Source organism: Gouania willdenowi, chromosome 4 (genome assembly GCF_900634775.1).
Source record: "Gouania willdenowi chromosome 4, fGouWil2.1, whole genome shotgun sequence".
NCBI classification, from domain to species: domain Eukaryota; kingdom Metazoa; phylum Chordata; class Actinopteri; order Blenniiformes; family Gobiesocidae; genus Gouania; species Gouania willdenowi.
The window spans coordinates 43,193,507-43,206,592 of record NC_041047.1 but is presented as its reverse complement, the minus strand read 5'-3'; the positions used below and the strand labels follow the sequence as shown (position 1 = coordinate 43,206,592).

General features: G+C 36.8%; 1 protein-coding gene across 1 annotated transcript; it reads left to right on the top strand.

The window, feature by feature from the left end:
- The first annotated feature begins 1,103 nt into the window (after window positions 1-1,103).
- On the top strand, window positions 1,104-13,015 carry ndufa11 (NADH:ubiquinone oxidoreductase subunit A11). The gene is made up of 4 exons (XM_028443783.1): window positions 1,104-1,245; window positions 2,730-2,822; window positions 10,430-10,552; window positions 12,826-13,015. Exons 1-4 carry the CDS (start codon window positions 1,167-1,169, stop codon window positions 12,936-12,938), a joined length of 408 nt encoding a protein of 135 aa, XP_028299584.1. The 5' UTR covers window positions 1,104-1,166; the 3' UTR covers window positions 12,939-13,015.
- The last annotated feature ends 71 nt before the right edge of the window (window positions 13,016-13,086 follow it).

Below are 13,086 nucleotides of genomic sequence, written 5' to 3'. Positions count from 1 at the left end.
ACACTGAAGCCGCCATTCGCAGTACCATCTGAAGGGTTTGTGGGATTTTTCTTCTCCTTTTTGTATACTTTAGTGTGTTTTTCGAGTAATTTTGTCCAGTTTTTTGTTAAAATTTTATTTTGTGTATTTTTGTTTTGTTTATTATAGATTTATATATAATAACATTGTTCTGTTTTGTAATTATTTTTTGTAGTTTGGTGTGTTTTTGTTGGTCTGTGTATTCTTGTAATTTTGTGTATTTTACAGTTTTTTTGTTATGACTACACTTAATTCGGGGGCTGCACAAAATTAGACTGAAGGCCAAATATGGCCCCTTGGCCGCCAGCTTTTTTTTTGGTTTTCCTCTCTTTATTGAGCAAAATTGAGGAATATATGCATATAACAATGCACTTGAATGTCATATACAACAATCAAAATAACAATAGTTAGGATAGAATATAAATGTCAAAACAACAAATTAAATCTCTACATAGAGGAACAAAATAGAGACCAAAACAAAAAACACACAAAGAAAAATATGAAATAAAATAAATAATACATACATAGGGGCTTTTAAAGGGGATACTTCAATGGAGCAGTAGAATACAAATTTAAAGGGGGCTATGGTTTTTCTGTCAGTGTAAATTCTTCTATCATGTTTAACACGTTTTTTGCTTTATTATTATTTATTTATTTATTTATTTTTTAGCATTTTAAAGGATTTAAAATACTGTAAAAATGGGTTGTGAAAGGCATTAAAACGAAGTTATATTTTTGCGAATAAAAATTGTCCAAGTATAATGATATTATTGATAAGAAAGTCATGGTGTGAATTAGTCATCATAAGATCAAAGATAATATCGTTTTCAGAAAATGCATGCCCCCTGGCTGCACACGTCTGTTCTTCAGCAATGTTGAGGCAGAAACCAGGTTTGAGTTTATTTCCCATAAATTAGGAGAACCAGAAATAAAAACAAACCCGTTAATTTATTTTTATTTATTTATTTATTTTTACTTTTGTCAGTTTTCATTTCCCAGAGCTCTCCGCTGCTTAAAAAAACAAAACAAAAAAAAAAACCTATGCACTCCAGTCCTGTAGGTGGCAGTACTACCCCTCACTTGGTTGTAACCATAATAATAAACAACCAAGTGTGGAAGAAAACGATCGTGTCCTTGTAGAATCAAAGATGGGCTACTGGGACGTACCGGAGGGTTCTGACTGTGTGCAGAAAACATGGTTCACCACCAAACTGGCCACTGCGCTGGGTAAGCACATGTTACTGCTGCCAAGCCCTGAGCCGTGGTATAGAAATGTGCTCCATAGCAGCACCGAGGGTACACTCCTTAGAGGTTGAGGAGATGCTAACTGTGCTAACTTAGCTGGACTGATAGGTTGGATTGAGTTTTTTGCTCTGTTGTTGATTTAATGGATTACAGAGTCAATATGCTGAGTAGAGATTCATTTCTAATTAAATTTGGTTTGGTTTGTTCACCAATTCAATATAAAAAAATCTTGAATGCAATTCAGTGAAATATTGTGCAAGGACATCACACAGAGTCAACTTTTATTGTAGGATCCCAGAATCAAAATATGAGAATTTACGTTAGTTTAGCATCTACCAATTTGAATACTATTACTGTCATTTTTGTACATTTTTGTTGTTTCTTTGTAATGTGTATTTTAAAACGACGATATTATTATTGATATTGTTATTATTTATTAATTCATTAATCTACTAGTTTTTTTTTTTTGCTGTTGTCTGTAATTTCGATTGTTTTTGGAGACTGCACCATGCCTGGTATAGCTCATTAAATTCGTAGAATGGCCTTTACTTTATTTACACAGTGTTTTTAAACGCTATTCTTGGATGCCCTACTTCTGTCCCTTTAAGGTATGTTTAATCATATTACATTGAACAACATATGTATCATGTGTTGCATTTATTCCCAAATTTAAGAATGACTCATTGCATAGTAAATAATAGAATTTTCAAATGATATTTTCAGCAACATACCTGCTTCATTGCCTCAGTAGTCTCTACTGTACCTTTATTATTTTTATAATGGAAAATGTGTCAATATTTTGCTGTAACTTAAAAAAATAATCAATATGTTTATGCATTAACTACCTGTAAATACATCAGTCATGGAAACAGTTCACTATTTTCAGTAAATGTTGCAGCTGTATTAAGTAGTAGGTGGATATCGCAATATTGAAACGTGACAAGATAAATGTTGACATGCTATTTTAGTTGAAAATAACATGTCCATATATTCCATCTGGGCTGCGTAGACTGTTCTAGTTTGAGGCTTTAAAAATGTATGTAAAGTTCATGCACTGACAGGATTTTTAAAATTTTTAAAAATTTTTTTAATAATGCCATTATGACATGATTTGGTTTTAATTATAGACTTGCATGAATTGCCATTCTCTGTCTTTCATTTTATTTGCAGAGTACCTCTTTATGCACTTTAAATAGGAAAAATTGGTATTATTTATGTTATTGTTTATTTTATATTCACTTAAGTTGAAAAAGTCATACTCAGCATATATGTAAGTATGCCCAGAGTTTTTTTTATTTTTGTCAAACTGCTCTTTAGTCTGCCTTTTTTCCTTTCCAAGTACTGTCCTGCATCATTATCGTTAGTTCAGTGTCATAAACCGTCCCATTTTGAGAACTTCCACCGTAGCACTTCGATAATTTAGCCTGAGTTCAGAGCTCTAATGTGTACATTTAAATGCTTTTCAGGCCTTGTTGGTTCAGCCTATCACATTGTGGCTTTTCCCCCTGATTCAGCAATGGAAGCACTTCAAAGAGCTACAAATGCAACAGTTACATTGGGTAAGTCACTCTTTTCTGTCAGATTTTAATTGTTTTGGAATAGTCTATGCTTGTGTTCCACTGCACGGGGTGGAAACTATATCACTAAGAGCGAGGGATGTAACGATTCACTCAACTCCCATTACGATTCGATTCACGATACTGGGCACACGATACGATTCTCTCACAATTTATTTTACAAAATGGGACTGCAGACAAATGATGACTGAAAAATATTCCTTTATTTTTTGGGGGTGAAAAAATTGAAAATACTGTATTATTTTCCTTTTATTTTTCATTGTCAAAAGAATCCCTTGATAAACTATTCAAAACAATGTAATTTAACTAAAAATAAATCTTGAATGAAAAAAATAAAAGAATATTACAAATGAAGAAGAAGCCTATTAATTTAAATTCTGGTTCTATAGTAAACAATGCAAAACTACACAATAGTTCATTTTCTTTTTAAAAGTACAACTGAAAATATATTTTGTGCCTTAACAATTGGACTTAAAAAAAAAACCAAAAAAAAAAACAGTCATTGCACTGTATTTAAGTCATATTAGTTTGGACCAGCAGAGGGCACTGGTAACCCAGTGGTCGGTTGACATGCAGTTATTCTAACAGTGAAGAAGAGATGCCATGCACTAGCAGACAGAGCTAATAGAAAAATATGACTTTTACAGATATTCACGTAATATCACAGATATTCTTTGGGTGCTAAAGTACTGCGATTTAATTTTTAGAGCATCGATGTGAACCGTGATACCTATGAATCGATTTTTAACTGCCTTACGATTAATCGTTACATCCCTACTAAGAGCAGAGATTGTTTCATTGCACCATTACTTTTTGATTTTTCTCCTAATGTCCTAAAAATGTACGAGTGGCTGCCTCAAAGCACAGTTTCATATTTGCAGCCCTTTTTCTACTGTTGGTTATGTGACAGTTATTCTTAAACGTTCTTTTAGGAAATGTACACAAAATATCCCAAAATGAAGTAAAAGCATCTTTTCAGACATTTGTGTACATTTATGGTCACTATGGTCACTAAGATGAAGCTCCAGTGTTCCCATTCAGAATATCAAGCATTGCTAACGCACTTAAAGGTAAAGTAGCCTGGCTTTAGCCACTTCTCATTGAAAACACATGGCATCCAACTTTTGGGCGTGAAATTAAAGCGTCATATCTGGAGAAGAGGCACTGTTCATCATCTGAATAACTTCATGGTGGTGGCAGCATCATGCTGTTAGAATGTTTTTCCTCTGCAATGTGAATAGTCAGCAATAATGACGACTGCCAAATATAGAAATATTCTTGAGGAAATCCTGCATAACTGTGTTCTGGAACTCAGTTGTTTGTAGAAGAAGCAATGCCTTAGTCTGAAGATATTGGCATGTTAGAGCCCGACCCATTCAGGAATTTTTGGTTTTCACTACTGCGATAACGTAACCTCAGATGCTGGAGGTTTTTTAATTCAGTCTCCATCATTTGAGTGATATCTATGTTCACCAATCAGAATTGTCGAGAACCGCCTTCCTGGGCTGCTGGCCAATCAGAGATGATTACAGGACACACGCTTGTATGCGCTACAGCGAGTCTCCTTTTTTTTTTTTTTTTGCTACAGCAAGTATTTGAATGTGCTAACAACTACACTAGGGCCCTATAAAATCCACGTTATTGGAATCATGGAATCGAACAATGAAAACGGAATCTACTGTTGAACGCGGAAATGGACAGAATCAGGTTTAAACATAAGGGAAAGGAAGTTATTTTATGTGGAAATGTCCTTACTACTTATCCTGACCACTTTAAACACCACTCCTAAAACTCCTAAATCAGAGCAGACCACTGCCCACTTCACTTTAACGTGTCTGTAAAACTCTGTTCATTTCTCATGTAGCGCTGCTGTGCTCTGAAAACAGCAGCAGCTTTAATCAGTTTCACCTGAGGGCTATTCCATAAAGGAGGATTAACAAACTCTGAGTCTATCCATAAACTCTGGGTCAACATACCCAGCGACGGGAAACTCTGGGTATCAGATTCCATTACAGCTGGGATGAAGTGGGTTAATCAACCCTGAGTATTTAAACCTTGGTTTACTTACGTGCACGCACGCGTTAAAAAGCCATCATCAATGGATCAGAGATTTACTCGAGCTGCCATGAAAACCAAACGGAAGAGAGTGATTTATTCACCCTAATGGGTGAAAAAAGCCGGTGTTTGAGGAATATGAGCCTGTTCTAAAGGTGGGTTCAGTCTTCAGGGACTATAGTGGCTTAAATCACCCGTAATTAGTCACACTTTTTTGTCGCTTCATCACTTTATTGCTTCAGTGACGTGACAGGCGGGGAATAATATAAATAAAATGCGTTTGAGACGTGGAAGCAGCATAGGATGGCTCCATAGAGAGCCCTCCTTTTACACTGGATATAAAAACAGTGTCTGCCGCTTGATATCGAATCATTTATATTGATTTTTTATGTAATATTGTCGGCAGAGTCATTTCGATGTCCTAAAAAGTGTCATAAAAAAACGCTGAAGCGGGACGCGAACCTGCGACCCATCGCTTCCAAGAGCAGCGTCACAATTCACTGCGGCATCATATCTTCAAAGATGTGTGATCTACAGATTTAACTGTGTAACATATAAAACAACAAACGAGCCTTAAAAGTGGATTCATTTCAATTATCATTTCCTCCTATATATTATCCACAGGTTTGTATTCAGAGAACTTTACTACAGACGTCAGCAGATTTTTTAATGCAGATCAACCTCTCAGTGAGTTTCACTTAATGCTCTGTATCCAAAATGTTATAAAGAAAACCACCGTTTGCACAAAAACAAAAAAAAAGTAAAGCAACACATTAGTAATGATGTGAACACATCTGTGGTGTGTGATGTTACTAATGTGATTCAGAGAAAAGTGTTAAGGTTCATTAAAGTGTTCAGAAGTGGTGTTCAGGTGGGCGGAGCCAGGTAGAAACCCAGGGTTTCTTCGATAAAACCTGCCAGCGACCAGGTTTAGTTCACGGACAATGTTGCCATGGTAACATACTCAGAGAAGAACATACCTCACGTTTAGGAATGAGATACTCAGAGTTTCCTTCATTTGAGCCTGAACATACTCAGAGTTTGAACGTAACCTGCTTTATGGAATACCCCTCTGTTCAGTGTTTAAACAACATCTAATCAGAGCTACAGAAGATCTGTGTTAAAAGTTGTTCTGTTGTTGTGGACGAGACCACCGATACCAGGGATTGTAGAGTTTTAAACATCGTAGATTAATGATAACTTCTGATACTTTAAAATATTCTGGTCCCTAGTGGTAAAAAAACACGTCTTACACATGATGTCTTGCACATTTATTTTTGTTTAATCAGTACGGTCTGGAATGATGTCATCAGGATCATTTAAATTAGGTTAATTTAAATTAAGTTGATCAAAACTTAATCAATAAACCTGATCAGATTCACTAAACCAGGGGTCACCAACCTTGTTGAAACCAAGAGCTACTTCTTGGGTCCTGATTAATGCGAAGGGCTACCAGTTTGATACACACTTAAATAATAATTAGGGAGATTTTCAAAAGAGCGGGGGGGGGGGAATGAAATAATTCAATTTCACAGTGTTCTTTTATTTGAAAAACACATAAAGTAAAGAGCAAATTCCACAGTACCCGTGCAAATGGTAAATGGTGGTAGTAGTAGAATAAATAAAATAAATAACATAAAATTAAACAAAAAAGGCATACATTGCATAAATTATCCATCAATCTATGCAATGTATGCTTGAAATAAAAATAATCAACAAAAGGAAAATTAAACATAGCCTATACAACAACGGCTATAACCATAACAGAAACACTTCCCTACACATGGTTGGATTTGATTTTCTCCCGATTTCCTCACTGACATTGTCCGGGCGGACCATCCTTCACTGAGCGTTGTTTCCGGCCGGACAATAATAACGATTACACCTCTTCTTATGCGGTGTAATCGTTATTATTATTACAACAATATTATTATTACAATAATATAATTACACCGCATAAGAAGAGGAAGAAGAGTCTTCTTCCTCTTCTTATGCGGTGTAATCGTTATTATTGTCCGGCTGGAAACGACGCTCAGTGAAGGATGGTCCGCCCGGACAATGTCGGGCAGAAATCAGGAGAAAATCGGGAGGGTTGGCAAGTATGTATTAAACACAAAAAACACTTTACATTTTAAGTGTTTATATATATGTATTGTCATTTCTAAGTTACATGTAAGTGTGATTTAAACAAGAATAGCTAAATAAATAAATCTATATATATAAAAGCTCACTGGTAAGTGCTGCTATTTGAGCTATTTTTAGAACAGGCCAGCGGGTGACTCATCTGGTCCTTACGGGCGACCTGGTGCCCGCGGGCACCGCGTTGGTGACCCCTGCACTAAACCAATGATCCCTGAGGAGGAATTTAGTGACAATGCCGCTCTCTTACATCTTTATATGACATGAATAATTAAAAAAGAGCAGTCAGAATAATCCATGTCCTTATATTTACCTTCATTATTTTAAAATACTTTTTTTTTTATTTTTGACATACATTTTTGTTTCATTGTGTTTTTTTTTTAATTAGTATTTTGTTTCCTCACAGTAGTCACAGGAGCTAATATTTTCTGAAAAAATTGATTAAAATTTCTAAAAAAGCTGAATTTTAAAAATATGATGTGGAAAACAGAATTTGGAAAACAAAATAGAACTTGTAAATCGTGCAGCTTTACCGATACTGATATTGGGGAGCTTAAAAAGCTGATAACCGATAGAACTGCTGATAAAATAAGAACATATATTCATATTATTTGAATTTGTGAAAACAAATTCAAATAATATCCAAAATGTGATTGAAGACAAAGAGGCAGAACACTGCTACATTTAAATGAATGATCTATCATTAGAAACAGTCAATTTTCATCTGATCCACAAGAAAAAAATTAACTACATTTCTCCTTGTGTTTCCACAGTAAATAAATACATTAGTTGGAACCTTTTCTAAATGACATGAATGAACACATTAACTTGTGACTTTGTGATCCTGGTAAATTCTTCATGTCAGCATGAAGTGAAATGTGACACTGTGTAATCATCTGATATTAATGGGGGACGTGGGACTTTATAGTTATTCTGTGACTCTCCATGACAACAGTCAGTCGGGGATATTTGGAGGTATTTATAGACATCATTTACAATTTAATTCACAGCTGCAGCGTTCATTCACAAACACTGTTTCACTTTCTGTAGCCGCACTGCGCTGATTGCTCTCGTAATTGGAAGAGCTGATGATGAGTGTCTTTACGGTGAAACCATCATGTTACTGTTTATGATGTTATAGTGATGCACTGTAAGACAACGTGTGTCCTGGTTCAATTTGTTTCAAAGATAACACACACACACACACACACACTCTCCTGAAGTAGCTTCCACTAGAGTTTGTGACCTTAAGTATCATTTACTTAAAGCTGCAGTATGTAGAATCTTCTCTCCGCTCCAATTTGAAACCGAAACTGAAACTTAAGCTCCCTTACGGTATCTTTTGTGAACGCTCTTAGCGACTTTTTTCTCAATGAGACTAGTGACAAATGTAGGGACTTTATCTTGTTTTTTTGGAGAGTTTTCTAGTGTTTTAGAGACTCTGACATGAATGCATGTATCACTCTGTAGTTACTGTCCTGAGCAGCTGCCATCAGCTCATCTCGCCAGAGAGCTCACACAGGCGGCTGTTATCTCAGCTGCCTGCTGCTCAGGGCAGAATGACAACCATAACTCCGCATCCAGACTGTAAAATTAATTCACCTTCAATAAGCTTCTCTTAGGTTTACATGCGATGTATCCCGTCTGGTATCATTCTCCCTCTGACACCAGTATGTGGGGCAGACCCTGCACAGTCACGGAGATCTGCGAGGATGCACAGCGGTACGTTCATCTCGAGTTTGTTTGTGCCTTTAGAGTTTTGCTTCTCCACCTCGGTGCTTTTTTTCGTATGATTTGCCGTCTAACTGTTGTGTCTAACACCGCGATGGAGACTTCTGCTGGAACGTCCACCATTTCACTTTTACTATCGATGGTACTTGAACGCGCCTGACTTCAATCGAGCAGCCAATAGTAACGCCCAAAACAGCTCATGGAGCACACGTAAGGGCAAGGCAAGGCAAATGTATTTGTATATAGCATTTCATACACAAGGCAACTCAATGTGCTTTAAATAATCAAAAAGTGCAACAGAAAACATTCAACAGCTTCAAATCTGTAAGAAAATGAAAGTCAGCAAATTTTTTTGAAAATAATCAGTAGAATCATTTAAAATCATCAGCAAACATATTACATCATCAACATGACCAAAAACCTCCCTCTCAATCATATGCAGTAGAGAAAAAGGAAGAGATCTTATTGGTTGACATCCAGCATCACGCTCCTGGATTTCTATGCTTCATTTACAGATTCACTGTCTACTCAGAACACTTTGGATTACAATATGCTAAAAGATGATTATGGATTTTTGACCAAATGATGCCAAAAAAACTTACATACTGCAGCTTTAAACATGCAGCTGATTGACTAAAACCAATTGTAAAAATATGTTAACAAGGTGAGAATAGTTAAAGAAAGCTGGTATATAATTCAGCAAAGCAGAAAAATCTCCCTTGCACCTGAAACTATGAATCCTATGGGCAGAGATATATATATATATATATATGAGCCAAAAGCAACACAAACTTTACCATTGAAAACCTTCAGTACTGTTATTTAGAGCATGGAGTAGTCTCTTCATGACCCCTCATGTAGTATATTCTGTAAAAAAAAATTCTATAGTCCACTCTCTAAAAGTTGCGTGAATGCGTTAATGAGTTTCTGTGATGATGTTGTTGTCACGGGGGACTAAAGTATAGTTGTATTGTTTTACAAAGTCACAGATTACTAAGGAGTAGCTAAATATTCAGCTTCCGTCTCACCTGATCAGCTGAGCTGCGATCTTGCTGCAGCGAGAAGGGGCGAGGCTTTACTGCTATCTGTGTGTGAAGGGGGGTGAGGGGGGTAGGAGTAGGAGGTGCCAGACACATGCAGAGAGCTGCTGCTGCCTCTCAGATCTGCAGGAAAATCTTTGCCCTGAGACATTGGTTCAACATTGGTTACATATTACCAGATGTTGATTAATCAGTGACATGGCAATTAATCGACAGTCCGATTAGTTGGTCGGGCTCTACTACACGTTGACAGCTCTCTCGTTGTCTCCCAGGGTACCCATTGTTTTTTTTTGTCTGTTTTTCAGACACATAATAAAACCAACAGCAGTAGCATGCATCTTAATCTGAATGAAAATGTTCACATTAATGTTATGATGTGATTTGCTTCCTTTGTTTCATCAGTGATGAGACATTATTGCATTGTAATACACTTCCTCACAAATGTAATTCTGCTGTTTTTACCTTAAAGTCTGTTTTCTACTTAACAAGGTTGTAATAATTAACAAATGTGAGTCCTCCTTTAGTTCCTAATGAGCTGAACTCTGGACTTTTGGTTTCCAAAGCTTGTTTACAATTAATGGCTGAATGTCAGATCCACAAAATGAGTTTCCCTCTCTTTTGCAGCCACCATGGGAGCCATCTTTGGATTGACCACATGTCTAACTGCTCAGGCCCGAGAAGCCCCAGATGATCCCATTAACTATTTTGTGGGAGGTTGTGCCTCTGGAATCTTTCTGGGTGCTAGAAGTAAGTACTAGTGCTAGAAGGGAAGCCCAGGTTTCTTGCTGTAGTTCTACTTCCATTGGCCACAAGGAAAACAAACCTTGTTCATATACAGTAAATCGGGGTGCCCAACCTTTTTCTGTTCGCGAGCTACTTCTACCACGGACAACTCTTTGCGATCTACTGTGTTGGGGGCTTATAATTGTAAATAATCTTATTTTAATATTTCAACTATTACAAATATTAAATCATTATAAAATATGTGTATAATATTAAAATACAAGATTATTGTAGCAGTAACACTTAAAAACTGACTGAGGTAGAAAAAAAATATTTTGATAATAAATATGTAAAATATACAGAGTAAAAATGTAGCATTTCCATTTAATTATGGCAGAACCAAAGCTCTGTGAAAGTGTGATATCTGCAGTTATTTATCTCAGATCATCTTGCAGTTCTGAATTACATGCATTATACATTATATCAATCTACAAAAGCTTCAAACACAGCTGCTCACTTCATAAAGACTCAAATGAAAGAATTGAATATTTGCACTGAATCAGAACACACAAATGTCTCGTCTGCATTAAGCCAAATCTTGTGAGTTCTCTGAGAGGCTGCTGTTCTTATAACGGAGAAGCAATGTAAAAAAAACTCACGAAAAGCCGAATTAAACAAAGGAAAACACTGACGAATCAGACGATCCAGGAGGAAACGGAGCGATGGTGACGAACTTTGAGACTTATTAGAGTTTTAGAGCCGGTGAGTGTGCGGGGGATGAAACCACAGTAAAAAAGCACATCCTTCAAGAACACCTGTACAAAAGATGTAGGAGGAAGTAGCGCGACGCTGCACCAGCAGCCACCCCAACACAGACTTTTCCTTGCAGCCACTGTGGCAGGTCCTGCCTTTCAAGAATCGGCCTTGTCAGCCAGCAGCGTGCGTGTAGCCGAAGTGGACAGCCCCCTTCACAAATCTTTGTTTGCGAAGCCAAGCCATAAAATAAACAAATTAGTGCACTAGTGCCCCCTCACACTGTGGTCAGAAGCTGAATTGACCGTGATGTTCTCATTCATTTATGAAGTCTTGAGGCCCACTAGCACGATCAACACAAAATGCCTTCGCGATCGACGCGTTGGGCACCCCTGCAGTAAATAAAAAAGATTTTTTGTGACAGCCTTATTTTAAAATTGACAGAAAGTTTACTTTAAATATATTTGTAAACCGTTCTATAAATTCCTTGGATTTTCTGTTTCAAAATTTCCCCAGTTTTGTTTTTCCAAAAACATGCATGTGAAGCTATACTAGCCTGGCGATAAGCCACACCCACTTACTTACTTTTTGTAAAAAAGTTTCTGCTCACTTCCTCAGTTTGGAAAGGTTAGGGTCAGTCAGAGCTGTACAGAAATAACGTCATATCTCTCCAGTGCCAAGCAGTGTTTAAACAAACATGGCGCCCGCCACGGAGAAGACATTCAGTGCTGCGTTCTGCTCTGTTTTAAAAGCCCTGGATATATCGTTGAAACCATAACAAGAAGAGGCTTTAAAACCATTTATATTGAGGAAGGATGTTTGTACCGTGCTTCCAATGTGAAGGTTTAGGGAAAAATATTGTCCGCTCTTTGTTAGATTGGTTACTCTGCAGTTAAGTTTCGCCCTGCTCAGCCCCCCAGAATTCAAACGCCTTGTGAGAGCTTCCAGACTAATCACCTGTATTAAACAGTGAATAATACAAGGAGATTAGGATGGATTCCAGGGTATTACCATTTCCTTTAAGGAAGTGGTTTCTGTAAATGTTTTTGTTCACGACAAATCAGAGGCCCTTCACACTGCACTCACCAATGGCCTGTCTCGTATAGAGCTTTTCTGTTTGTACTAAGAGTAAGTATTGTAAACATGTATGTCCTGACAGGACTTTCCTCTTTTCCCAACCTTAAGCTTTTCACCTCAGCCTTTGAACTGGTCATATTAATCATCCTAGTTTTGTCAGAAGAGAACTGATTCAAATTGTAAAGAAATCCCATGAAAATGTTTTTTATTGAACCTGTGCTTTTTTTTTTTTTTACTTATTATAAATGTTCCCCCAAGTGCACCAATTCAAGCTTATCTTATCCTGATTTAAATGAATGACTAATGGTCCTCATTCAACCATTTAATAATTTACCTCAATGACTTAATGTAAAGATCTGCATATTTAAGTAAGAGTCAACATTATTAGGCAGTTAAACATATTCTGGTTAGACATTAGTACTACACAGTGATCAGTTATGTGTGTGTGTTTCCCATTTTATTTCTAGCACACAACGCTGCAACCGGAACATCAGCCTGCCTCGGACTGGGAACTCTGGCTTTCTTTACAAAAGTTGGAAAAATGGAAGGATGGAAATTTTCTTCACCCCCCAAGTTATAGATGGATCAATACTGCAATATCAAGTGTTTGTTGTACAAATGTCTAACATAATAAAGATCTCAGATGATCAACAATGATCTTGTCTGTTCATTTTAGTTAAACACCTGCAACCCTTGACCTGTTACGGATCAAGCAGGTAAACCACGGG